Source organism: Pan troglodytes, chromosome X (genome assembly GCF_028858775.2).
Source record: "Pan troglodytes isolate AG18354 chromosome X, NHGRI_mPanTro3-v2.0_pri, whole genome shotgun sequence".
NCBI classification, from domain to species: Eukaryota; Metazoa; Chordata; class Mammalia; order Primates; family Hominidae; genus Pan; species Pan troglodytes.
Window position 1 is genome coordinate 68,937,696 of NC_072421.2, and position 27,909 is coordinate 68,965,604.

General features: G+C 52.3%; 1 protein-coding gene and 1 long non-coding RNA gene across 7 annotated transcripts in view; one reads left to right on the top strand and one right to left on the bottom strand.

Moving 5' to 3' along the window:
- Positions 1-1,561: 1,561 nt before the first annotated feature.
- Positions 1,562-27,827, top strand: NLGN3 (neuroligin 3). Of its 6 annotated transcripts, none has more exons than XM_016943358.4 (8): positions 1,577-1,700; positions 4,244-4,900; positions 5,540-5,599; positions 10,178-10,237; positions 11,916-12,065; positions 20,869-21,054; positions 23,733-24,522; positions 25,887-27,827. In XM_016943358.4, the coding sequence occupies exons 2-8, from the start codon at positions 4,444-4,446 to the stop codon at positions 26,728-26,730; spliced, it is 2,547 nt and encodes an 848-aa protein (XP_016798847.2). In that variant the 5' UTR covers positions 1,577-1,700; positions 4,244-4,443; the 3' UTR covers positions 26,731-27,827. The 6 variants fall into 6 exon arrangements, with proteins under 6 accessions (XP_016798852.2, XP_016798847.2, XP_016798851.2 ...); XM_016943360.4 differs by lacking the exon at positions 1,577-1,700 and adding an exon at positions 2,676-3,250; XM_016943362.4 differs by lacking the exon at positions 5,540-5,599.
- Positions 5,536-27,909, bottom strand: part of LOC129138722 (uncharacterized) — a 48,791-nt gene continuing 26,417 nt past the window's right edge. The window contains exons 3-4 of the long non-coding RNA XR_008542003.2: positions 7,872-7,994; positions 5,536-7,066 (exon numbers count right to left, since the gene is read on the bottom strand). This is a non-coding gene — a long non-coding RNA (uncharacterized LOC129138722). The remainder of the gene's footprint in view (positions 7,067-7,871; positions 7,995-27,909) is intronic.

A 27,909-nucleotide genomic window follows, 5' to 3' on the forward strand; every position in this document is an offset into this window, starting at 1 on the left:
TTAGTCTTTTAAGAAGGGGCAATGAACATTCTCAACTAAATGTTGGAGCTTCTTTACAGCTTTCCTCCATGGGGGATATACCGCTGGGATTGAGGAGGGGCCATTAGGCCAGGGGAAACATCAATAGAACCTGATTCTTCTTCCACAACACCCCAGATGTTGGGCCTCAAACAAGCTGGGGAGGGTGGAGATGACAGACACTGCCTACCCTTCTTGTCATCTTGTGTGGTCCCCATCATGCACCAAGTGGCATACCTTTCATAGGACAGAGAACTTCCCTGAGAGTCACATTCCTGGATGAAAAATTGCCCTCCATTGGCATGTGCCATCATAGAATAGGTCGTGGAAGGACCGTTTGGTTCTAGGAGGAAGAGAGACCAGTAAAAATAAGCACGCTTTCTCTCTCTGCCCTACTGCCAGAACTGCCTGTTCTCACGTGACCCACCTTGGCAGTTACCCAGGATGACTTGCTCGCTCCCATTTTACAGTAGAGAAAACTCAAAACTGTTGCCCCAGAGTCACATTTGGAGCTGCGGCAGGGCCATTCTCGCCCTCTTGCTTTCCAGTTTGAGTTCTAGATCCAAGGCTGTCCAGGAGAGCCAACTGGTTTACTACAATGGAGTCTTGGAGTCTTCTGCCCTGCCTAGCTAGGGCTGGAAGAGGATCAGCCTCAGCCTTGTGAGTGGGTGGTACAGGATGATTTGACAACTTAAGGATAACATGCAAGCCATAGTTGCACCCTATTACTGGGAAGTGTCTAGTGTGCTGGCAAAACCAGGAGCACCAATCAGTACCCAAGTTATAAAAAATAAAATAGCCCTCTTTGAGGCCCACGAAGCCCTTGCTTATATGGGACTTACCAAGTTTAAGAGTTGCGTGCACAAGGAATGGAACTCCCCAACAGTGTAAAGGCAAACATGACTGAAGCTTTCTTCTCACTTATTCTATCCTGACATAAACATTCTGAGGAGCCACAGGAGTACAGGCTTGGCTGGGATGAGGGACATTCAGAGAGGCTTGGGGGTTGCTAAACAAATGGCAGGTGCGCCACATACAAAAACACAAGACACAAAGACACTGAACCTGGAGGGGAGAGACTGAAATGGTCAGACAACTGGCATGCTGACAGTCTGACATGCCCCAGCAGAAGCAGCAGAAGGGAACAGCATTGACCTTTGGGAGAGTGACAGGATGAGAGCAGAGTGGCCCCACTGGTTGCTGCTTGGGTAGTGCTGGCGCTGAGAAATAAGGGATGCTGATTGAGGTGGAGGTGTGTTTTTGTGTAGTATGACTGAGGGTTCCTGCAGGCAGTGCCTCAGTTTCTCCCTTTGGGACAAGGTCTCAAGCTTTGCAGGTAAAGTTTGGGCTAGCTGCCCTGGAAGATCACCTGTCTGATAGCTTGCAATCTGAGGTGTGTGTGTGTGCGCCCGCGTGAGAGAGAGGGAGCGGAACGTGCCTGAGCATGGGGGGAATTGGGCCATGCCCCAGGACTTGAGCCATCTCTGGCACAAAAGGAGTTAATGGCAGGGACCGCGCCCCCCCGTGTCCGGGCACGCGCAGCGCGCCCCCTCGGTGCGCGGGCACAGCAGCCAGGCTGCCGGAGAGCTGATCTCGGGGATTCGGGTGCGGAGCCCTTGGCCTGGAGGCGATATGGGTGGTCCGTGGCCCGGTTCAGTCGCTTGCAGCAGCCCGGGGAACAGGTGAGGCCGCCTGCCCCGGTCTCTCATCCTCTAGCTGCCCATACCTTGCCCCCATCCTAACCCCTCCCAATCCCAGGCTCCTCCACTCCCCAGCCAGTGGCCCCCATCCCTCTCAACCCCATGTTCTCCCTCGGCACCCCTGACCCCCGATCCTCCCCCGCTTCTGTTCTCTCCTCTACCTCCTCCCTAAATCCCGCATCCCTAACATCCTCCCGCCCATGGTCCCTCTATTTCCACAGCCCATCCCGCATGCTCATCAAAATACCCCTATTGAGGGCCCCCAGCCCCATCCCGGGATTGCACATTGCCAGTCCCCCCTCCCCTGCAGTGCAGCCCCATCCCCCTTCCATCATAGCATCTCATAGCCAGGCTCCCTCCCCCACTATCTGCAGCCCCCCCACCCAATGGAGGCCTTTATCCTATCCTCCCCTATTCCAGTGCAACTCCATCCCCCAATCCATTCCAAGCCCTCGTAGCCCCCAATACTGCAGTTCTCAATATTGGTCCATTCCTGCACAATGCCCCGCGCCCAGCACCGCTGCAGCCCCAAAAGTACCCCGAGATGCCATTCTCATCCCCGGCATTGCTGCCTCCCCTTGTCTTCTCCCAAATTGCAAGTTGGACCAGGATGGAGATCTTGGCCTTGGGGATTCACAGTGGGTCCTAGGGTACAGAGGGCGTTTGGGGGTCGGTCCGATTGTCTAGGTGTTCACGGAGGAGGGGCTGCAGGGAATTGACTCAAAGGAGAATTTGGCATTTGGCGCCGAAGGGTTACTGGAGAGGGGGGCATCCCGAAAGGGTTAATGGAATTTGTGGGGTGGGGGCAGCACCGAGGGGGTTAATGTGGGGGGGTTGCTGGTGGGGAAGCTGTGTGAATGAGCGGTCTGTGCCCTGGAGTTGCCATGGAGACGGTGAATGGGGGGATTGTGTGAACTCAGCTGCGGACTATGCCCCCCCCAATACACACACCCACCCACTCCCTCCTGCCCCACCTCCCTACTCCTACCCCTTCCTTCCCCTTCCCCTCCTCCCCACACCCGGGTGCATTCTGGGCAGTGTCTGGGATCTTACCCCCCATACTTTGCTCCCCATTTCCTCATTTCCTCTGAGCCCCCACCCCTTTAGCCACTTTACCCGCCCTCCCTCCTCTTCCTTTTTCTTCTCTCTCTCTCTCTCTCTCACACACACACACACACACACACACACACACACACACACACACATTCTCATTCCCCTCTCGTGGTGGCTGATTGCCGGGCGTTCCCAATCTCCCTCCCCCACCCCTTCAGCCAGTTCTTAAAGGAGCAGGCCTGCAATCTGGGAAGGCGGGAGAAATGGAGGAAAACTAAATGTGCATGTGGCGTGAGTGTGCCTGTGTGTGCGTGTGTGTGCGGGAGCATGCGGGAGTATCTGTGTGTGCCTGTGTCTATGTGTTGACTGTGTAACTGTGTCAGAAGGCCTATGTGTCTGAGTGTGTTGCTATTTCTGTTTCTGTCTCCACCTATGTGTCACCATTATGCTGCATGTGTCTGGAATATTTACCTATGCGGGTATGTGTGATTATATTTCAGTAAGTCTCTATGTGTGTCTCTGAATGTATCACTCTGTGAGGCTCTGGCTGTGTGAGGTGCTCTGTCTCAGAATGTGGGACTATATGAGGGGATCTCTGTGGGTTTGGAATATCTGTCTCTGTGAGTGAATATCGCAGTGTCTGTGATCCTGGCTTGGTCTCTCTCATTCCCTCTTTGAGTCTTTATGAGTTTATTTCTATGAGTCTCTGAATATGTGTTCCCCATGCTCCGTTGTTTATTTTATAATACACCGGAAGAGCATCCACAATGCCTAGGGTGCTAGGCAGAACTCTTTCTGCCTCACTTCTGGAATTCGGTGTGAATTAAGAGAGAGCCAACCGAAAGGACCAAGGCTTAAGGATTTGGGAGCAGTGAGGGCTGAGGAGAAATGTACAGGAGGGGCGCAGGAGGGTCCGAGGAGGACTCCGGTGAATGGCTGTCCCGCCCTCTGCCCTGCCTGAGGGTGAGGGAGTCTCTCTGTGGGACTCTGCCGATTTGCTGCTTTCTGTTCTTGTGTCTTAGTGTCCCGGAGTGAGGTTGACAATCCCACCCTGTCCTGAAGTGGAGGTCCCTGTGTGGGCTTACCAGGTCCCAAGGGCTACACAGCTCTGTTCAAGCAGCATGCCCGGGGACCTGAGCTCCATCTTTGTTTCTCCCCACCCCCTGGCTGTCACATGCTACTGGCTCCAGCCGACCCTGATGAACCCCTTTGGCTGTGGAATTGAAGTTGGGCACCGGGAACTTGCAGTGGCAACAACTGTCACTGTCAAACCCCTTGGATTTTCCAGCCATGGCCAGGCACATAGAATGGTTCTGATTGGCAGTGGATCATCTGTGAGTCCCTGGGCCCCTGGGCATGTGAAACCTCTCCTACCTATAAGAGAATAGCCCAAGCCCAGCGGGGCCCCCAAAGACCAACTCTGTTGCCCTCCCAGACCATCTTGGATGACGCATACTTCCCTCTTTCCACAGGCCTGTCTGGCCCTGAGGGAGTCCCCTTTCTGAAGCTGTGGTGCTTGGACGACCTGCTCTCTACATTGCTGGGCACCTGTAGGTGTCCCTCGAGAGCTCAGTTTTGAGGTTCAAGTCAGTGTGGCCATGAAGGGGCTGCCTATTGGGCTGATGCTGTGACCCTGGAGTCTGCCTCTCCTGCCAGTCCCCCTGCCCGGAACATGTGGCTGCGGCTTGGCCCGCCCTCGCTGTCCCTGAGCCCCAAGCCCACGGTTGGCAGGAGCCTGTGCCTCACCCTGTGGTTCCTCAGTTTGGCGCTGAGGGCCAGTACCCAGGCCCCAGCACCCACAGTCAACACTCACTTTGGGAAGCTAAGGGGTGCCCGAGTACCACTGCCCAGTGAGATCCTGGGGCCTGTGGACCAATACCTGGGGGTGCCCTACGCAGCTCCCCCGATCGGCGAGAAACGTTTCCTGCCCCCTGAACCACCCCCATCCTGGTCGGGCATCCGGAACGCCACACACTTTCCCCCAGTGTGCCCCCAGAACATCCACACAGCTGTGCCCGAAGTCATGCTGCCGGTCTGGTTCACTGCCAACTTGGATATCGTCGCTACTTACATCCAGGAGCCCAACGAAGACTGTCTCTACCTGAACGTCTATGTGCCGACGGAGGATGGTGAGTGCTGCGGCCAGGCACTGTGCCCTCCCTGCCTCCCGCCTGCCCTGCTGTGTTTGTGGCTTGCATGTGGTTGTGTGCCCTGCAGCATGCATCTGTCTGTCTGTGAAAATGCTTCTAACCATCACTCTGCTTGGCCTCCCACCCCCCTCCCTGTTCTTCCCTCTCCCAGCATTGTCCGAGCTCCCATGTGTGAGTGACACTGTTGCCAGGAGGGGCCTGGCCCGGCCTGAGAGCTCTGATGGGTCTAGGTCCAGTGCTGGATGGGGGTCCCCTGGGGGAGTATGGGTCACGGCTGGCAGCTGCCCGCGGGAGGATGCTGGCTCCACCAGGCCCCCCTGTTGCCATTCCACCTGCTTCGAAAGGTGGTAGGTGTGTGTGGCCAAGGGCACTGGGTGTGTGGGGGGCGGGGCGGCAAGCCTGGTGGGTGATGCTTAGGTACCTCCTCTTTCACTAGCTGATGCCTCCTCCCGCGGGGGTCACACTAAGGTAAGTGACAGAAACAAGGAGATGGTGGGACAGGCTCTCTGCCATGTGCCGCCTGCAGAGCAGCTCAGCTCTTGGGGCCTGGGGGGTGGGGGGTGCATGCCCCTGGGCAGAGGCCTCCTGTTATTTTTTAGTTTTTTATTCATTTTACAGTAAAGCGGATTTCCAAGGAATGCGCCCGAAAGCCCAACAAGAAAATTTGTAGGAAAGGAGGTAGGTAGCGAGCCGGCGGGGAGGGAGAGAGAGAGAGAGGGAGGGCTGCCTGCCCACCTGCCCTTGCCCCCAGGACCCAGCCTTCCTCCAAGTAGCCCAGGCTCAGGGGGCAGTAAGCAGGCATAAGCACCACCTCATCTGAGGGCCCTGGCTGCCTTGCAGGGAGAATTTGGTGGCCTAAGGCAGGCTCAGAGCAGAAGCAGCAACCCTATTTCTTCCAATCTTCCCAGCCCCAAATTCCACCCTAAAGTGTGTGCCAAAGGCAGAGCCAGTGGCTCTCTCGGTGACACCTCAGGAGAAACTCTAGGAAGCCAAGATGGAGCCAGAGGCTCCACCCTTTTCCTAGTGGGTGGAGCCAGAAGACCATCCCTTCTGTGTTCTTTCTCCTGGATTGAAAGTCTAGACTCAATTTTCCCACCCTGAAGCTTAGACCAAACGTGTACACAGGTTTAGTAACTCCTGCCATACACACCTCTGTCTCCCACCCCACTACCTCTGGCCAGAGTGTAGCTGATAGACCCAGGCTGCTCTGGTGGCAGAACTTGGGGGTCTCTGGGAACTATGGACTTTAAAGGAGGCAAAAGATCCTGAATTTTAAATTTACCCTCATGCTGAGAGGAGTTTCTCCCCCTGTATAATTCTTCCTGTTGGAATATCGCTTCATGTTTTCTGTAAAGTGCCTTGGCATTTACCTTAGAGAATCCTCCCTGTATCTCTGGAAGCGTCTAAGGCAGGAATCAGTATCCCAATTTTACAGATGAGGAAACAGGCCCAGGGGAGTGACTTGCTGCTGCTCAAGGCCCCCGTCGCTGGTCTGTGGCAGATCTGGGACCAAAACCTGGGTCTCTTGACCCTCAGGGCGTGTTCTTTCCACTGTAGCACACAGAAGCAACTCCCATCTGCTCATTCCCATCTCCCCAACTCAAAAAAAATGGTGAGATGTGGCTGGGCTGGGGAGAATTGGAACAGTAACAGCCTAAGGAACAGGTGGAAAAATCACAGCTTGATCCCTACAACCCTCTGGCAAGCTGGGAGTTTGTTTTCCTTTGATGTCCTAGGGCAGAGTTTCTCAGAATGGGGTTGCCAGGATTTCTGGGATGGGGTGCTCCTTACTGAATAAGAATTTCTGGGGGCAGAGCCTGGGAATCTATATGTTGAACATGAGCCCTGAGCGCTTCTAATGCACACCCGAGCATGGAGTGAGACCCGCTGCTGTAGGGATAGTATTTCACCACAGCCCCATACCCCACCCAGGACCTCACACACCATAGGCAATTGATGTTTTTTGTGTAATTCAGAAGCATCATGGTGCTGCAGAAAGAGTACAGGTCTGGGAAGCACAAGGCCTGAGTCCCAGCTCTGCTGCCAACTCACAGTGAGACCTTAGGCAAGTCTTGTCCTTCAAGAACCTCTGTTTCCACATCTGAGGTTGGTAGGGTACAGTTCTGGCCTTAGCATTCCATTAGCCTGTAAATGAATTCAGGAAGAAGGTCTCTTAAACCTGCAGGAGAGGCCGGGCGTGGTGGCTCATGCCTGTAATCCCAGCACTTTGGGAGGCCGAGGCAGGTGGATCACGAGGTCAGGAGATCGAGACCATCCTGGCTAATACGGCAAAACCCCGTCTCTACTAAAAAATACAAAAAATTAGCTGGGCGCGGTGGCGGGCGCCTGTAGTTCTGGCTACTCGGGAGGTTGAGGCAGGAGAATGGCATGAACCCAGGAGGCAGAGCTTGCAGTGAGCTGAGATCGTGCCACTGCACTCCAGCCTGGGCGACAGAGCGAGACTCCATCTCAAAAAAAAAAAAAAAAAGAAAAGAAAAGAAAAGAAAAAAACCTGAAGGAGAGATGGCATTCACATTAACCATTTCTTAGGAAGAATGATCGCCCAGTAAGAGCCTTGGGCTGTCCAGTCCAGCCCTGAGAGTGTGGCCAGAGAGCAGACTGGAAGCCCCGGCTCAAACATGCACATTTACCAATCGTGATTGTTGACTGTGGGCAAGGCCATGTGCTAGGTGTTGTTGGGATGTGGAGGGATGTGAGGTAGAGGAAAGATTTAGAAATGACTAAAGGCCTAATCACTGCTCTGAAGAAGCTCTTAGCCTTGTATTAAAACTCAGCTGGTTTGGCCGGGCGCGGTGGCTTATGCCTATAATTGCAGCACTTTGGGAGGCCAAGACGGGTGGGTCACTTGAGCTCAGGAATTCGAGACCAGCCTGGCCAATATGGTGAAACCCCATCCCTACTAAAAATACAGGTGCATGGTGGCACACACCTGTAGTCCCAGCTACTTGGGAGGCTGGGGCAGGAGAATCGCTTGAACCCAGGAGGTGGAGGTTGCAGTGAGCCGAGGTGGTGCCATCGCACTCCAGCCTGGGCAACAAGGCTGAAACTCCATCTAAAAAAAGAAAAAAAAAAAAAACTCAGCTGGTTTCCCTAAGTCCCATGGGCCAATCAGGAAGTGGGTTCCAGACAGTGCAAGGGAAGGCATTTGGTCATTTCACTGTTCAAATTAGTTCCCTACCCAGGACCTGGTGGAAGAGTGACAAATCCATTTGGAAGAGTGACAAATCCCGCCTCTTGAGGGAGACCCATCCCCGGAGGTCGTTAGGGTTGTGGTGTGCAGAGGTCTGGGGACCAGCCTGGCTGGGATCCCTCAGCGGCGCAGGGTCTGGGAATGGTGGTCGGCAGTCAGGCTGGCCTGGGTGAGAGGCATGGCAGCCAGGAGCTGCTCAGCAAGTGCCAGGCTGAAGGAGCAGAGGCACCTGTGTGAAGGAGGCTGAGACAATGCAGCAACCCAGGAACACTTTCAGAGGGATTCACAAGGGACGTATCTTCTAAGTCAGGGATGATGGGAAATGAAGGGTTTCCTGGGGAAGACCTGCCCCATCTCCCCAACACCCCACCCCATCAAGTTGGAAGGAATTCGTGTCTGGGGATGAGCAATTCCTTCCCGTTTGGTAGGCTGTCCGCAGTGTGAGGGATGATGCCCATGTCCCATTAAGGTTTCTGAGGACAGCACTGGCAGGTGTTGAGCTAATGTGTTAAGACGGTAGGTGCCACCGGAAGTTCAGGGAGCCAGAGGCAATTTCTCCCCTAGAGCTGTGCTCTTGTCCTGGTTGAAAAGCCATTTTGTAGGATGAGGGCAGTTCCTGTTTTGATGAATGGCTGTAAGGAAATCTAGTCATCAGAGTCCAGACCGGCTGGGAAAGAGGGCTCTTTACTCCCTCCAGGCTGAGGGTATCTGATGTCATAGATGCCTGGGTTGGCAGCACAGCCCCCTCTGTTTCCACACACTGACCAGCATCCAGACAGCCGGTCCTCTCCCTCCACAGCCATCGCCAGGATGCACTTCTAGCCTCCTTAGAACAGGAAGGAGAATCTGTGCCAGCTTAGCCCCAGATCCTAAATGTCTCCCTTCTCACCTCTAGTCTCTTCTTTTTTCTCTTCCCCTCCTTGCCCCTTCTCTCCCCCTACATGCCCCACTGCTTTTCTCATCTATTTCTTCCCTCCCTTCCCCTTTCCCCCACCCCAGAAAGGTGGCATGATGCAGTGGAAAGACCATGGGCTTTGGAGTCAAGCAGACCTGGGTGTGAATCGCACCTCTAGCACTTCCTAGCTGTGTGATCTTGAGCAAGTCACTTTACCCCTCTGAACCTCAGTTTCCCCATCAGTGAAACAGTAATAAGGATAGGACCTATCTCACTGGGGTGTAAGGATCAAACAATATGGCAGAAGCAGAGTGTCTGGCACATGGTGAATATTCAGTACATGGTTGGAGCTGTGACCATTATTCCTATCTCTTTGTTTCTCTTCTATTTTTTTTCTCTCTCTCACCATCCCTTTCTCCTCTTCCCCTTTCTTCTGTCCCTCTCTCCCTCTCTGGCTCTCTCTACATCTCAGAGCAATGCTTGCTGCTCTCAACACTGGTTCCTGTGGGCAGGAACCCCATTTGCCATTAACCAGAGCAGGGGCTCCAACAAGGAAGACCAGAGGGAAAGCTTCATCTCCCATTTTCTCCTGTGGGAATCAGGGTCAGCTGAGGCCCAGCTTGAGCCTGCCCACTGGGCCCCAGGAGCTCAGGCCTGGGGTCCCTCTACACGTCTCTGCCCTAAGTACCTCGTATCCACAACCTCCACACTTGCTGGCAGTGTCACCCCTCACCCTTGGTACCTGACCCTGCTCTCCAGCTCGACCTGCCTGTGTACACACAAGCAGCCCCTTCCACCCAGAATGAATCCTTCCCCTGAGAGGGTCTCTGGCTCTGTGCCCTGGCCCACTTGCTGCTACCTCCTTCCTCACTGGAAAGGTAGTTGGTTGAGATGGGCTGTTGGGGACAAGGAGGCGGGGCAAGGCGGTGCAGAGAGGCCAGCACAGCAGGGGCCTGCAACACCATCATCCTGATGAAGGTCTGGGCCTCAGCCCACCCATTCCCTCAGTTCTTGCCATCCCTCCTGCCTGTCCTGGGCCCAGGCCCGGAGCTGGCTTGCTGGGCCACACTGCAGTCATGCTGTTTTTGAATTCTCTCTCTGTTTTGTTCTCTGTTCTGTGCTGTTGTGTCTCCCCGTGTCTGGTCCCCAGGATCCGGCGCTAAGAAACAGGGCGAGGACTTAGCGGATAATGACGGGGATGAAGATGAAGGTATTTGGGGGCTGCAGGGCGCGGCGGCTGGTGCATGGCACAGAGCCCCTCCCCTTCTCGATGGGGAGAAGCCCCGTCTGTCTGTCTGTCTGTCCGTTGGTGTGTTTCTGTTCCTGTACAAGGCCGTTGGGCTGTTCATCTGTCTTTGGCCCTGTTGGCCACTGGGAGTTCCGGGGTGATGGACATGGCTGGCAGGAGCAGGGGACCACAAGCAGAGCCATGGGGAGGACATCCTCCTTGCCTGGGTCTCCCGCCCCTTCCCCATCTTCTGTGGTTCAGAGGCACCTGCCCCTACTGAGCAGCAGGGAGAGTGGAGAGAAAGCAGGACCACTGAGGGCGGGGAGAGGACAAAGACAACGGAACGGCAAGGAGACTACCTGTGTTTCAGTGAAGAGACCCCTGTGTCTCACAGGGAGCCTGGCTTCTGGGAGAGGGGCCCCGCAGGATGGTGAACTGGGGAGTGAGGCAGTGACAACCAAAGGGGCTGGAAAAGCAGCACCAGAACCTCCCCAGCCTTCTAGAAAAGAGAGAGATGGTCTCGGGGCTAGGGGCTGCAGTAGGTACAAGACAAGGCCAGAAAGACTGGGCTAAAATGCCAGGCTGAGGCCAGGACATCACAGCCATCAATAGATGGCATAAGATCCTTGGGCAATGATCGGACCAGCCTTCCTCCTTGGAGAAACAAGTTCTGTTTGCTCCGCAGCAGAGAGCATTCCCTTCCTCCTCCATGCCCTGGCCCTGCCCCTCTGCCCTGAAGGGGCCAGGCAGCTCAGGGGGGCCCAGTGGTGATGGGTAGGGCTGTGCTGGCATGGCAGAGAGTATTGGTCCAGTTCACGGACTGACAGGCTACAGGCGGAGGTGATCAGGCCTGGAGCCTTCTCTTGACTGCCCCAGCCCTGATGCCGTGCCGCCTGGGCTCGGGAGCAGCCGCTTGATGGTCCCTTGTTGAATGGCCTCTGGGGAGGCTCCATCTTCATCTTGGTGCTGACTGGGAGCAGGCTCTGTCATTCTTAGTTCTTCCCCATCCCCAATGCTTCTGGTTAAGTCTGCCCAGGGAGAATGGGGAAATGGGCACATGGCTAAGAAACCATGTCAACAAGGTTCCCCCCACCCTATCTCTGCCATTCACTCCCCTTTCCCACATCCTTCCTTGTTCTCTCCCTGTGCCACCCCTTATTCCCACACCTCTTGTCTCTGTCTGCACTGGGGGGCCAGCTGCTGCCAATGGCCGTTTTTCCATGTAACTGGTCTAGTCTTGGGGGTTTCAGGGCTCCCCAGCTCCTGCTCTCTAAAGCCATGTCAGGTCCCAGGACTCCTGGGTGCCCAGGGCAGCGACTCACTTGATGTGGCTAAAGGACCAGCCCTTCCTCTTTCTGCTGCCCCCCGCGCCCAGGGCCCAGCCATGGCCCACTGAGGCCTGGCTGTATCACATGCCTGGCTGCCTTCAGCTGGGAGGCACTTGAAACCAGAGCCTTTAAAAATATCACTGAAGCCCCACTGTCTCGGGCTGATGCTTGAGCTCCAGGTTGAGCAACCCCATGAGTCCTGCCCTCAGGGATGGCGGTGGTGTCCTGGCACCTGGGATAGCTTTGCTGCCCGCACCCACCCCCCTGGGCTGGCAGGGGTGGGGGAGCAAGGGCATCCCACCCAGCCTGTGTCTCACCCCTTCTCCTTGCAGACATCCGGGACAGTGGTGCTAAACCCGTCATGGTCTACATCCACGGAGGCTCTTACATGGAAGGGACAGGCAACATGATTGATGGCAGCGTCCTCGCCAGTTATGGCAATGTCATCGTCATCACCCTCAACTATCGGGTTGGAGTGCTAGGTATGGTTCCCTGCCTGGTGCCTGGAAGGAAGACTGGCTTCGTAAGGGGGGAGGAAAGAATGCTGGAGAATTTAAAAACAGATAGCCTTGCTTCTCTAGCTGGTGCTAATAACCACAGTCAAAATGGTGTTATCCTCTGGCCCCTACCCAAATGCTAGGGGCTTCCCCATATCCCCAGGCCCTTTCTTGGAAGGTTTAGATGCCACCAGAAATTCAATTCAAACTTCACACCTTCTCTCAGGTCCCAAGCCAGGTCTCTGCTTCCAGACTTTGACTTGGCTGAGTTTTGTAGGATGCTTCGATTTTCCACTGTCCTGTCTTCACCTCTACCCACCCGCCCCACATCTCTAAACACCCCACACATGCACAGATATTCCTTCCAGTCCACTCCATGGCCACACACCTATTTACCTTCATGTGTTTACACATCCACCCCGCCATGCACCTGCAGGAAGACGGTGATTTCTCACTCACCCCAATAAAGTACACACACCTAGCCCCACATTCACATCTCCAGGCCCCTCACATGTAAACACATTCTCCTAGCACTCCAGGTAACTCCATTCACATGGTCTCTCCAGAACACATATCCACATACCCACACGGTCTGTGTACTCCACGTCTGCACCCCGCAGATGGCTCTCACCCTCTGCATATACACACACACATGCTCATATACTTCTCCCCATGTCTCTGTAGCCACATCTACACCGATACCCACGACGCATACACACCCACACTCACACTTTACCCCCATATTTACAGCCCACACAAAAACCTACACCCTGCACATCCATGTCCACACCCAAACTCCACACATATACACCTTAAATGTACATAAATATTCCTTCCACCCACCCCCCACAAATACCTACACACGCCCGTATCCCCCTGCACACCCTACTTCCACATCCACTTTACACATCCACCTACTACCACACACACCTGTCCCTCACTATCTCCTCAGAAACACAAACAAATATTCCCCTTCCCTACACACATATACTCTTACCTGTTTGTCCACACTGTCCCACCCCACACATACACAGATACTACACACACACCATATCCACATCTACATACATCCCACACACTGCCCTTATGTCATTCCCCTACACATACATTCCCCCACACACACATCCACATATGCATGCACGCGTATACATGCGCACACTCTTCCATACACAGCCTGTATATGTACACCCAGCACACACCCATGCACTTCTCCCCTCACCCCACCCCACAAATATATACACATCCGTGTACATGGGGCTGCATCTGTATCCATACATGCACACACACCTCTACCCAGGCCCAACCGCATCCCCCAAGTCTCCCCACACTTCCTTACCCCGTATATGCACACGTACACACACTTTGTACTCTAAGCATGTCCCCTGCACACTCCCACCCATCACACACATACTCCCATGCATATGCACTCATTGCCCAAATGCCTCCTCATATGCACCCATACACCTCCCCACCCCCGCATTCTCTGCTGTGCACAAGCTTGTGTCAGTCATTTAGGCTGCCCTTGAACCCTGTACCTTCCTTGGTGACCACCCGTGCCTATCTATGGCCAAAGTCTTGAGGTAAATGAGTGCCTCAGAGAGGGTGACTAAGCACACAGGGCCCTGCTCATGCTCCCCCAAGCCCCGCATCCCTGTAGTGGCATGAAGAAGCCAACTTCTTTCTGGAGGAAGAGTTTCAGCGGGAGTGTAGGCTCTTGGTCAGGTCTGTAGGCATATGAGTGCTAAACCAGCAGTTAGGCATGGCTTATTCCATGGCTAACTAGGGGACACGACCATATTTTATTTTATTTTCATTTAATTTTTGAGACAGGGTCTCACTCTTGCCCAGGCCAGTTTTGAACTCCTGAGCTCAAGTGATCATCCTCCCACCTCAAGGGCCTTATTTTAATTTGCTTATTTATTTATTTATTTATTTATTTATTATTTTTATTTTGTTTTTGAGGCAGAGTCTCACTCTGTCGCCCAGGCTGGAGTGCAATGGCACCATCTTGGCTCACTGCAACCTCCGCCTCCCGGGTTCAAGTGATTCTCCTGCCTCAGCCTCCTGAGTAGCTGGGATTACAGGCACCCGCTACCATGCCAGGCTAATTTTTGTATTTTTAGTAGAGACAGGGTTTCACCATGTTGGCCAGGCTGGTCTCGAACTCCTGACCTTAGGTGATCTGCCTGCCTCAGCCTCCCAAAGTGCTGGGATTACAGGCATCAGCCACCACGCCTGGCCCTTAATTTTCTCTTGACTATATTGCTTTGTCAGTTCCAATCTCAGAGGCTCCGGGGCTGCATTTCACTTCTGGGTGCAGTTGTATGCGCAGAACGGCAATCTTCTCTTGGTTTACAATTAATACTATGTGAGATAGGAAGATACTCTTTTGGGGTTCAAACTGCAGAAATTATGCTCCTTTAAAAAAGCAAAGTCGGTGTCCCCTTCATTGGCGCCTGGGAGACTGAATATGGAGCATGCAGGCCATTCACGCTGGCCTCCCCACGGTCTGGTAGGCTTGGGATGTTGGGATGTCATGGTTCTGCTCCTGCCCCTCTGTCTTTCTGCATCACCTCAGACACCATGGTGAGGCTCTTGTAAGCTGTTCTGTCCTGGTACCATGGTACCATGGTACCATGAAGGTGGCTGGAAACCCACACACTAGGGCTGCACACTTTCTTTTTTTAATTAATTAATTAATTAATTAATTTTTGAGACAGAGTCTCACTCTGTCACCCAGGCTGGAGTGCAGTGGTGCAATCATGGCTCATTGCAGCCTTGACCTCCCAGGCTCAAGTGATCCTCCCACCTCAGCCTCCCGAGCAGCTGGGATTATGGATTACAGGTGTGCACCACCACACCCAGCTAATTTTTGTATTTTTAGTAGAGACAAGGTCTCACTATGTTGGCCAGGCTGGTCTGGAACTCCTGATCTCAAGTGATCCACTTGCCTTGGCCTCCCAAAGTGCTGGGATTACAGGCGTGAGCCACCGCGCCCGGCTGGGCTGCACAGTTTCTAGAGAGGAATGAACGCGCAAATGTAATCACAAACAGATATGCAGACACATGTACACGGTAGTTCAAAGCCAAAAGTAATTTTGCTACTTTCTTTTCTTAGAGTGACAGAAAACACTCAGCTCAGCTGCTTAAAAAAATATAAACACAATGCTCCATTCTATAAGGTTTATTGGAAAATACAAAGAATACTAAAAATATGCTTCAGAGCAGCTAGGAATGAAGAAAGAGAGCATGGAAAAGAGGGAGAGAAAGAGGAGAAAGCAAGGAAGAGAAGAAAAGGAGAGGACAATAGAGAGTCAGGGAGAGGAAGCAGAGAGGAGACAGAAGGAGAGACTTAGGATCTGGGGAGAGACTCGGCATTTCACGTAGGATGTGAAGTCTCCACAGTGTCAGTTGGGAACTGTGGGCCGCACAGAAGGCTGTCGCTGGTGAGCATTCCGTATGATATCCTGATTTGCTGATTACTTCACAGTCCTTCAGCTGCTCTAATCCTTAAGCTTCTACACCAGAAGTTCTTAACCTTTGGGGGCATCTTGGACCCTTTTGAGATTCTGATGAAAGCTATGGACTCTCCCCTGGAACAATGCACACATGCGTGTGTGCACACACGTATGTGCGCACACACACACTTAATTTTACAGGGCCGGGTGTGGTGGCTCACGCCTGTAATCCCAACACTTTGGAAGGATGAGGTGGGTGGATCACCTGAGGTCAGGAGTTCAAGACCAGCCTGGCCAACTAAACCCTGTCTCTACTAAAAATACAAAAGTGAGCTGGGCATGGTGGCACGCGCCCGTAGTCCCAGCTACTCAAGAGGCTGAGGCAGGAGAATTGCTTGAACCTGGGAGGCGGAAGTTGCAATAAGCCAAGATCGTGCCACTGCACTCTAGCCTGGGCAACAGAGTGAGACTCCATCTCAAAAAAAAAAAAAAAAAAGAAAAGGAAAAATAAAAAGAAAAGAAAAGAAAGAAAGAAAAAACAATTTTACAGATCCCCCTTAAGTTCATCCATGAAAGTCAGGTTAAGAACTCGCACTTGACAGCCCCGTCATTTGGATAACCAGAACAGCACATCTAGGGGGCAGGAACATTCTTTGAGCTTAAGCAGTTGATGATCAAATATCACCGAAAACTCAGAAGGAGTCCTACACTGAGATTTGCTCAGAAGTTCCTCACCACTTCCTGCACCACTTCCTGCACACCCTTCAGTTCCTGTTCTGGAACACAAATATAATCAATAAGCCCGTATTGGATGCCGGGTACATATAAGATGTTTGTTTTTGTCTCTTGACACCAGATGTAGAACATGGGTTTGTCCCTGATGCTTGGGAATTTTCTTTTCTTTTTTTTTTTTATTGAGACAGAGTCTTGCTCTGTCACCCAGGCTGGAGTGCAGTGGCACAATCTCAGCTCACTGCCAACCTCTGCCGCCGGGTTCAAGCGATTCTCGTGCCTCAGCCTCTGGAGTATCTGGGATTACAGGCGCGCACCACCACGCCCAGGTATTTTTTTTTTTTTAGTAGAGGCGGGGGTTTCGCCATGTTGGCCAGGCTGGTCTCGAACTCCTGACCTCAGGTGATCCGCCCTCCTCAGCCTTCCAAAGTGCTGGGATTACAGGTGTGAGCCACTGCGCCCGGCGGGGAATTTTCCTGTGTAGTGGGGCCTTTGTTGTTTTGTTGCCCAAAGCATCCCAGAACAGGTGGTTTGTTTTGGACCCCAGTCACAGGCATTCATTCACTCTCCTTCCCATCAGCTTTCCTGAGCACTGAACCCATCAGGCGGTTCACTCTAAGGTGCTTATCTTTTTTCTTCTTTTTTCTTTCTTTCTTTTTTTTTTTTTTTTTCTTTTTGAGACAGAGTCTCGCTCTGTCGCTCAGGCTGGAGTGCAATGGCATGATCTCGGCTCACTACAACCTCCGCCTCCCCGGTTAAAGCAATTCTCCTGCCTCAGCCTCCCAAGTAGCTGGGATTACAGGCGCCTGCCACCACACCCGGCATATTTTTGTATTTTTAGTAGAGACGGGGTTTCACCATGTTGGCCAGGCTGGTCTTGAACTCCTGACCTCAGGTGATCCACCTGCCTCGGCCTCCCAAAGTGCTGGGATTACAGGCATGAGCCATCACGCCCGGCCTCTAAGGTGCTTTTCTAGATATCTTGGGTGATTCATGAATGTTGAGAATGTCACAGGCTAATCCATGGATCCTCTCCAAGGCAGAGGGGTAGCTATTATTTGAGAAGGCCCCACTGGGCTTGAAGCCAACAAAGAAAGGGACTCCAGCAGGATATAGGATGTGGAAATCCCTGAGGCTGAGGAAGCAGGCACTTGCCAAGTTTTACTCCAGGTTCCAGAATTGAATCCTACATGCTTGCTCAGGTACCCTCCAGGCAAACCGAAAACCCAGTAAACATCAAGCCTTGAGTGACACAAATATCTGGTTTTGTTACAATCTGCCAGATTCCCCATCTTCTGTTGACGAGCAGTTTACCATGAACTGCAGTATAAACTTGGGCCCAGGGAGACTGGCTCCGATTTATTCTGACAGTTTATGGAGTTTAGTATTTCAGCCTTCATTCTCACATGGTTTCTGTGGATGGTTGAGTTACTGGGGAACTAGCAGTGAGTGACCTCTCCCAGAATGCCAGATATTGTGTGCTTGTGGTTGGTCAGGTTTGCTGTCATCTTCCTGAGCCTGTTGGAGATAGCATTTCTTTTTTCTTTTCTTTTCTTTTCTTTTTTTTTTTTTTTGAGATGGAGTTTCACTCTTGTTGCCCAGGCTGGAGTGCAATGGCGCTATCTCAGCTCACCACAACCTCCGCCTCCCAGGTTCAAGTGATTCTCCTGCCTCAGCCTCCCTAGTAGCTGGGATTACAGTCACATGCCACCAAGCCCGGCTAATTTTGTATTTTTAGTAGAGATGGGGTTTCTCCATGTTGGCCAGGCTGGTCTCAAACTCCAGACCTCAGGTGATCGGCCCGCCTTGGCCTCCCAAAGTGCTGGGATTACAGGCATGAGCCACCACGCCTGGCCTGGAGATAGCATTTCAAGCAGGACTCTTCATGGAGTAGGGATCATTGACATGGCATCATCCACATGCTTCAGGGCCCCTTAACCAGAGGCTCATAGGATCTGAGAGAGCAGAGAGTGATGGTCAAATCCTCCATCCAATCACCTGAGGTCAGGAGTTCAAGACCAGCCTGGCCAACATGGCGAAACCCCATCTCTATTAAAAATACAAAAATTAGCCAGGCATGGTGGCAGGCACCTGTAATCCCAGCTACTCGCAAGGCTGAGACAGAAGAATCACTTGAACCTGGGAGGCGGAGGTTGCAGCGAGCCGAGATCATGCCATTGCATTCCAGCCTGGGCGACAAGAGTGAAACTCCTTCTAAAAAAAAATAAATAAATAATAAATAAATCCTCCATCCAGCCCTTTCAGGCCTTTGTTCCTAACCCAGGAAATTGGTACATTGGAGAAATCTGCTCTACTACATCCAAATGCAGGCTTTGCCTGCTGATTAGGGCAGGCATGTTTGACACATTTCAGTAAATGATGCCTTGGCAAAGGCTGAAGCCAAGACCACTATTGCCTAAATGAAAGAAAAGGAAAAGAGAATACAGGGGAAGGAGAGAGGAGGGAGGACTAAAAGAAGGACAGTGATTTCTGCCAGAGGGTCCCAAGGCTTGGGCAGCTGGGTTGGATCATGGTCAACAGAGTTGGGGTTTTGAGGGATTTTTTTTTTTTTGGTTGCTTTTTTAGAGATGGAGTCTCGTTCTGTCCCCCAGGCTGGAGTGCAGTGGGGTAATAACAGCTCACTGCAGCCTTCACACCTAGGCTCAAGTGATCCTCCAGCCCCAGCCTTCTGAGTGGCTGGGACCACAGGCATGCACCACCACAACTGGCTAATTTGTTTTGTTTTAAAAACAAAAAGGGACAGGGTCTTGCTACACTGGCCAGGTTGGTCTCAAACTTCTGACCTCAAGTGATCCTCCCACCTCAGCCTCCTAAAGTGCTGGGATTACAGGTGTGAGCCACCATGCCCGGCCAAGTTTTTAAGACTCAAAGGAGCAGCTTCAATTTCTGAATGGGCCACGCAAAGGAAAAGCTGATTTCCTTGTCTGGAAGAGCAAGGGTTCCTTCTTCATCCTCATGCAGGCTTTCTCTAATTCATTCTCATTTCCTCCTCTGGAACCTGGGGCTAAAGAGGACTTGTGACTAGGGCCCGGGAGAAATAACTAAGTACTTTACATACTTAATTGTACCAGAGGTAAATTAATAACACACTTGAAGAGGATGAGATGAGCTCTTTTGCAGAAGCTAGGTACAGAAGGACTTGAGAAAGACAGTGGTGAGGTCTTGTGACTGCTTGAGTCTATTTGAATTCAGCCTCTGCCTATGGACTGCAAGGACGCCAGAGAACTCCCCATGAGCTCTGGGAGTCTTCTCCAACATGGCCTCTCACAAAGTTGATTCCAGGTGCTGTGAATGAGCTTTTAACTGGGGAGTAAAAAATACTGATCCAAGTGTGGGTTTCCAATGTGTAGGAGCTTCACAATTACCCACCTCCAAAGACTTCTTCCAAAAGCCTAGGGCAGGAGAAGACAGAGCCTTCCAAGGGACCCAAGGATTCAGGGAAGAGAGATGAAATAAGGCCGCAGGCTCAGTCTAAAATGGAAGCAGAGTAGGGGGGAATATAGGACATCTCTGTGGGATAGCCAGCAGGTGGGCAGGAAGGTAGTCTCCATGGCAACAAGTCTCCACAGCAGCAAATCCCAGCAGGTGGGTGGGAAGGTAGTCTCCATGGTGACATGTCTCCTCAGCAGCAAATTCCAGTGGGGGGGCGGGAAGACCTGTTTCTGTGGTAACGCACTGCGCTACTTCCCCATTTCTCCACCAGATGAAAAAGATGGTCTGACCCAGTGGTTTCTCAACTTTGGCAGGTATCAGCATCACCTGGAGAGCTTGTTAAAAACACAGATTGCTGGGCCCCACCCCAGAGTTTCTGATTCCTTAGGCCTCCAAGGGAGGGAAATGAGGACCTGCCCTGAAAATGAGGGGAAGGGGGCCATCGAGGCCCCGGAAGGAAGTGGAGAGGGACTGATTTGAACAGGAAGGGCAAGGAGAGCTTAGGGATTGTTGCCTCTTGGGATCATCTACACTTCCTTTGGAGAGAGAAGAAAGGGGAAAGAGAAGTAACTATAGAGCTGCAATGTGCCCAGCATGTTATAGATGCTTATGTTCATTTTGTCCTTGTTACAACCCTGTGAGGTATTTTTATCCCCATTTTACAGAAGAGGACACTATGGCCCAGAGATTTTAAATTAAGTGCCCAAGGCTACATGACTAAGATGTGATAGAGCCAGGATTCAAATCAAGGACCGTCTGACTCCAGGGTTTCCATTCTATCTTGCCAGATGTTAGGGTAAGGTCCCCAATAGTACATCAGGGCAGAGAATGCTGAGTTCTGGACATTTGCAGTTTCTGCAGTTTGTCTCCCACCTGGAGGCATGCACTTCAAATGGTCTGCAGACCCCTCCTTCCAAGCTGCAGACCCCTCCTTCCAACAGGTGGGAGGCAGGGAGCTGACCCCTCCTCTGTTGACGATGCTGGACATTGCAGAAAGGAGCACTGGTTTAAGTTAACTATGTGGGAAGAACTACACTGCGTGCTCATTCTCTATTCCCACCTCCCCTGTTGACCCTGCCTGCCGTCATCACCCAAATCCTCCATCCCTCTGCCTTCATTGTCTTCATGCCCTTTGTTGAATCCAGGTTTCCTGAGTACTGGAGATCAGGCTGCCAAGGGCAACTATGGGCTCCTTGACCAGATCCAGGCCCTCCGCTGGGTGAGCGAGAATATTGCCTTCTTCGGGGGAGACCCCCGCCGGATCACTGTCTTTGGCTCGGGCATTGGTGCATCCTGCGTCAGCCTCCTCACGTTGTCACATCACTCAGAGGGTGAGTAACTCGTGGGGCAAAACATGAACTAGCCAAGTGCCGGCTGTCCCAGCATGCCCCATCCATGCCCCAGGGCATCCAAGGGAATCGGCCAGCTCTCTTCTACCAGCTTGGTATCCCTTTGGCAAGAAGTGGAAGAGAAATGTTTCTCTGGGAGAAGTACTTCTCCCAAAGCTGGAGAGGGAAGGAAGAGAATCCCATTTATGTCCCGGGAAAGCAAGATTCTCCTTCTGATGTGGGAGTCTTATTTGGGGGAGTGGGAATAGAACAATTGTCCCCTCAGAGGACAATAGTTTGACAGGGGTTGGGGAGGATCTTTCAGCATGGGAAGGACATGTTACTTCACAGTAGAGATATAGGGTGGAAATTGGTTTCTAGGTCTAAGAAACATCCATTCTCTGCCTTTCTCTCTGAAGAACAAGTCTGTACAAGAGGGGAAACATCCTAGAGGGGGAAGTGGGTCTGAAATGAGAGTCACTAACCCGCGAGGTGGGCTTCTTCCATAGGATGATGGTCTATTATCAGACTCCAGACCTCTCCCCGACTGTGCAAGCTGCCGGGGAGATTCTCATTTTTGGCCTCTCTCCTTGTGGTGGGTCCCTTTGCCAGTGACCCTTCCAAGAGAGCAGAATAGGTCCTTTTTGCTCGGCAGGAAATGTTTTCTCCACCTCTGGACTACTGGGAACATTCTATCTCTGAGAGGCAAAGCTGAGCTTCTCATGAAGAAAAGATCTTCCTGAAATAGGTGCCCTTTTCTGAAGTAAGGAAATCTGTGAGCGAGGATGCTTTTTTTCTTTTTTAATTGAACACTAACCCCCTGAGTTAGGGACATTCTCACAGGAAGACTTTCCATCTCTTGAAGAAGTTCTGTCTCTCTCAGAGAGAAGAACCACCTTCTTTGACCTAGAAATTCTGTCTTTGCCCCTCCAGGGACTACCCTGGTGAGGGAAGACTTAGGTGGGATCTGCATCTCTAAAGAGAGAGACTGTGTTCCTAGGTGACCATAGTGGGAACAGGAATCTTCCCTTTTTCCCCAAAGGAGGGCGAAATGACGGGCTGCAAGGGTGCCTTGGCCTGAAAAGATGTTCTGTGCCTCCTCTGACTGGGGACTCCTCCCCTAGGAGAAGAAAGCCTTTCCTGGAGTGGTGCTATGCTTTGTCTCATAGGGGGCCTGTGTCTCTGGAGGTTTGACTTCTTTTTTTTCTTTGAGACAAGATCTCGCTCTGTCCCCGAGGCTCTGTCCCCCAGTGCAGTGGTGTGATCACAGCTCACTGCAACCTGTTCCTCCCAGGCTCAAGTGATCCTCCTGCCTCAGCCCCCAGAGTAGCTGGGGACTACAGGTGCATGCTACCATGCCCGGCTAATTTTGGGGATAAATTTTTTTTGTAGAGACAGGTTTTCGCCATGTTGCCCAGGCTGGTCTCAAACTCCTGAGCTCAAGCGATCTGCCTACCTCGGCCTCCCAAAGTGCTGGGATTACAGGCATGAGCCACTGTGCCTGGCCGAGGTTTGACTTCTTTAAAGATCTGTTCTCTCTGTTTTTCTGTAATTGATGCATGGAGAATAATCTTTGGGAAAATGAGGCTGTCTTTTAAGTAGTAATCTATCATTTCTTTCCCTCTCTTTCCACTCATGCAAACTGGCTTTCTCTTAAAGGAATGGAATTATGTGCCTGAGGGACAAATTCTCCCTTGGGAATGTTGGGGCCAGGGAGAGAATGATATCCTTTTTTTTTTCTAGAGGGGAAAATTATCTTCTTTTTGAGTTTGGGGGACTGGCTCCCTCTCTGCTAGGGGAAAATCTGAATTTGAAGTATCGGTAGCTTCAGATAAAAGGAAAGTCTCTGCCAGGCGCGGTGGCTCACGCCTGTAACCCCAGTACTTTGGGAGGCCAAGGCGGGTGGATCACCTGAAGTCGGAAGTTCAAGACCAGCCTGACCAACATGGTGAAACCCCGTCTCTACTAAAAATACAAAATTAGCCGGGCGTGGTGGCGGGTGCCTGTAATCCCAGCTACTCGGGAGGCTGAGGCAAGAGAAACGCTTGAACCTGGGAGGCAGAGGTTGCAGTGAGCCGAGATCCCACCATTGCACTCCAGCCTGGGCAACAAGAGCAAAACTCCATCTCCAAAAAAAAAAAAACAAAGTCTCAGTGGAGACCACAGACGGGGAGCACAGGTTCCCTGGAGACTTTCAGACCCCAAGGCCTTTGCCCTTGGGCTCCTTCCCCAAGCCCTCAGAATGTGGGGCTCTTGCCTGCCTGCATTTCTCATCTCTCATGAAAAAGACTCCTTTGTGGTGCAAGTGCCAGCTCCCTGGTGGTGCGCTGGCACGGAGCTGGGCCCAGCTGGGCAGGAAGCAAGAGGGGAAGACAAGGAGAGATAAAGAGAGGCGGCATAAGGGGGCTGATGTCTGGGATTCAAGGGGTTAATTCTTCCTGACATTGCCTTAACCCCTAAGTTACCAGCCATCGCACCAGGACAGGGAAGGGATGGTGGAAGCCATCAAGGAAGGGGTTCAGCAACCCCTCCTTTGGCCCTACATCATCCCCTGCCAAAAGAGTTGTTCCCCCTTCCTAGCCCATTTAAACCATGGGGCAGCCTCAGTGACAAAGGAATGAAGGGATTTATGGCTATGTGTGACACGACAGATCTGACCTGGCGCTACCTGTCTTCTGTAGGCCTTTTCCAGAGAGCCATCATCCAAAGTGGCTCTGCTCTGTCCAGCTGGGCTGTGAACTACCAACCAGTGAAGTACACCAGCCTGCTGGCAGACAAAGTGGGCTGTAATGTGCTGGACACCGTGGATATGGTGGACTGTCTTCGGCAAAAGAGTGCCAAGGAGCTGGTAGAGCAGGACATCCAGCCAGCCCGCTACCACGTGGCCTTTGGCCCTGTGATTGATGGTGATGTCATTCCTGATGACCCTGAGATCCTCATGGAGCAGGGCGAGTTCCTCAACTATGACATCATGCTAGGTGTCAACCAGGGCGAGGGTCTCAAGTTTGTGGAAGGGGTGGTGGACCCTGAGGATGGTGTCTCTGGCACTGACTTTGACTATTCCGTCTCCAATTTTGTGGACAATCTCTATGGCTATCCTGAGGGTAAGGACACCCTGCGAGAGACCATCAAGTTCATGTATACAGACTGGGCAGACCGTGACAACCCTGAGACCCGCCGTAAAACACTGGTGGCACTCTTCACTGACCACCAGTGGGTGGAGCCCTCAGTGGTGACAGCCGATCTGCATGCCCGCTACGGCTCGCCTACCTACTTCTACGCCTTCTATCATCACTGCCAGAGCCTCATGAAGCCTGCTTGGTCAGATGCAGCTCATGGGGATGAAGTACCCTATGTTTTTGGGGTTCCTATGGTAGGCCCCACTGACCTTTTCCCCTGCAACTTCTCCAAGAATGATGTTATGCTCAGTGCTGTCGTCATGACCTATTGGACCAACTTTGCCAAGACTGGGTAAGGAGAAAATAGGGTTTTTTTCCTCTTTGAGACCCCAGCATGCCCTCCCCTCTGCTCCTCTAGCTAAACCTCTTCCATCATATCCCTTCCTAAGATATTCCCAAAATCTTGCTTGGTACCCCTTCACTCATCTTCCTATCTCCCCTTCCTGAGTCTTTCATGCCATTTTTCCTTCCTTCAAAAATGTTGTTGAGGCTCAGAACTCAGTTAGCATCGGGACTAGGAAGGAATGAGAGTTACTGGAAGAACTATGGGATTTAGCCAGGCCCAGTGGCTCACGGCTGTAATCCCAGCACTTTGGGAGGCGAAGGCAGGCAGATCACTTGAGCCCAGGAGTTCAAGACCAGCCACGGCAACATAGAAAGACCCTGTCTCTAAAAGAAAAAGCATTAGCCAGGCATGGTAGTGCATGCCTGTAGTCCCAGGTATTTGGGAGGCTGAGGTGGGAGGATCGCTTGAGCCCCGGAGGGTGAGGCTACACTGAGCTGTGATCACGCCACTGTACTCTAGCCTGGGTGACAGAGCGAGACCTTATCTTAAACACACACACACACACACATATACACACACACACTATGGGATTCAAGGTTAGCTGGTCACAGGCTATGTGAAATAGGAATGCAGTACTTCAGAAAGAGCCTTCAGGGCCAGGCGCGGAGGCTCATGCCTGTAATCCCAGCACTTTGGGAGGCCAAGGCAGGCAGATTGCCTGAGCTCAGGAGTTCAAAACCAGCCTGGCCAACATGGTGAAACACCGTCTCTACTATAATACAAAAAATTTGCCAGGCGTGGTGGCGGGTGCCTGTAGTCCCGGCTACCTAGGCAGGAGAATTGCTTGAACCCAGGAGGCAGAGGTTGCAGTGAGCCGAGGTTGCCCCACCGCACTCCAGCCTGGGCGACAGAGCGAGACTCTGTCTCAAAAAAAAAAAAAAAGAAAAAAAAAAGAGAGAAAGAAAGAGAGAGAGAGAGAAAGAAAAAGGGAAGAAAGAAAGAAAGAGAAAGAAAGAAAGAAAAAGAGACTTCGGGTTCAGCAACTTCTGCTTGCTTAATAAAAGAAAGAGCCTTTATTAGGGGGCTCCTGGCAAAATTGGGCAGCTGAAAAGATTGATAAATGCTCAGTAGCATGTGCAAAGAAAAAGCATCTATAGCCTTAATCTTAAAGGATGAGCGCCGGGAAGGAGGATATAGGAGTTCAAGCCCTGGGGAAGAAGCAGGTGTGGGCAGAGCAGGGGACCCTGAAAAAGATGGAAATGGTGGGAAGTTCTAAACTGGGAAAGAGGTTTGGCTGTCAGAGGAAAAATGCTGGGCCTTTTCCTCATCCAGATAGAGTGGTGACCCCAGATTTCCATGTGGTATTTCAGGGATCCCAACAAGCCGGTCCCCCAGGACACCAAGTTCATTCACACCAAGGCCAACCGCTTTGAGGAAGTGGCCTGGTCCAAATACAATCCCCGAGACCAGCTCTACCTTCACATCGGGCTGAAACCAAGGGTCCGAGATCATTACCGGGCCACTAAGGTGGCCTTTTGGAAACATCTGGTGCCCCACCTATACAACCTGCATGACATGTTCCACTATACGTCCACCACCACCAAAGTGCCGCCTCCGGATACCACCCACAGCTCCCACATCACCCGCAGGCCCAATGGCAAGACCTGGAGCACCAAGCGGCCAGCCATCTCACCTGCCTACAGCAACGAGAATGCCCAGGGGTCCTGGAACGGGGACCAGGATGCAGGGCCACTCCTGGTGGAGAACCCTCGTGACTACTCCACTGAATTAAGTGTCACCATCGCCGTGGGGGCCTCCCTCCTGTTCCTTAACGTTCTGGCCTTCGCTGCCCTCTACTACCGTAAGGACAAACGGCGCCAGGAGCCCCTGCGGCAGCCTAGCCCTCAGCGGGGAGCCGGGGCCCCGGAGTTGGGAGCTGCTCCAGAGGAGGAGCTGGCAGCATTACAACTGGGCCCCACCCACCACGAGTGTGAGGCCGGTCTCCCCCATGACACGCTGCGCCTCACTGCATTGCCCGACTACACCCTGACCCTGCGGCGCTCCCCGGATGACATCCCACTCATGACCCCCAACACCATCACTATGATCCCCAACTCCCTGGTAGGGCTGCAGACATTGCACCCCTATAACACCTTTGCCGCAGGGTTCAACAGTACCGGGCTGCCCCACTCACACTCCACTACCCGGGTATAGCTCCAACTCAGAGCACAGCCAATCTCCAGGCTCCCTCCCTCCCAGATCCAGGAACACATGCACACACACACACACACACGCAGACACACACACACATATATGTATACGCACGCACCCACACCCTACAGCAGATCCACCTGCACAAACATAGACAGATGTGGACATGCACCCGCATGTACAAAAACACAAATACGGAAGTAAACCTGAACAAACCCTTTAAATGGGGACGCAGATGAGTCCTCGGTAAACCGAGAACCCATGAAACAGCAGCTGAAGCCAGCTCCCTGAATCTGACCACAGACACTCCTGGGGGGCCTGAAAGCAACAGCTGGACACCCCCTTGGTGCTCGCCTTCGGCCTCTCTTGGAACTGCACCACCGACCAACTCCAGACTTGGGAGCTTTAAAGAGCAGGATAGCTCTTCCTCCCCAGGACTTGGTCTTTTTTCTGGGTCTTGTTTTGTTGATTTTTCTTTTTTAATTTTGGAACAAATGCTTTTCCAACCCATGAGTGCTAAGAGCCTCTGGAAGGGAGGGCTTCAGGCCCGAAGGTCTCTCTGGCTCTAGGACCCCCAGTGCTCACACAATCAGACCAAGGAACAAGACCCCCAGGAAGGAAACAGATTTAAGCAAGAGCATGGGGTGGAAGGAGAAAGGGGCTAGCACTGGATGGAGCTGGAGGGCCGTAGGGGAGAGATCTCCAACTCTCTCTGTGTCCGTGTGGAGGGCTGCAGAGCCTGCAGGGTGACCTGCTTCCCCAAAGGCCAACAGCATTGGCCTGGCCAGACCAGGTGACCTTAGATTTGGTGAACAACGTACTATGGAAGCCACATCACTATTGGGCCCCCAGGTCTGATCTGGGTTTTGCCTCTGCCCTTGGGGAAATGCTATCAGAAATTCGCCCCATTTTCTTTACAGTCTTTTGTGTCTGTCATTTCTCTTTCAAAAAGGCGGTGTTTTTTGTTGTTGTTGGCTTTTTTTTTTTTTTTAAAGAAAAGTTCTTAAAACACTAACGGAAACCCATGGAGTTTGTCCTTTGTAAAAATTTTAAACACAGTGTCTTGATATAAAAATAAAAAATCCAGTTAGCACTCCCAACCTGCCTCCCTTGCACAGGCCTTGCCCCAACAGACCTCCGAACAGGGTGCCTCTGCGGGCTGGGAATCAGGCAATCAGGCAG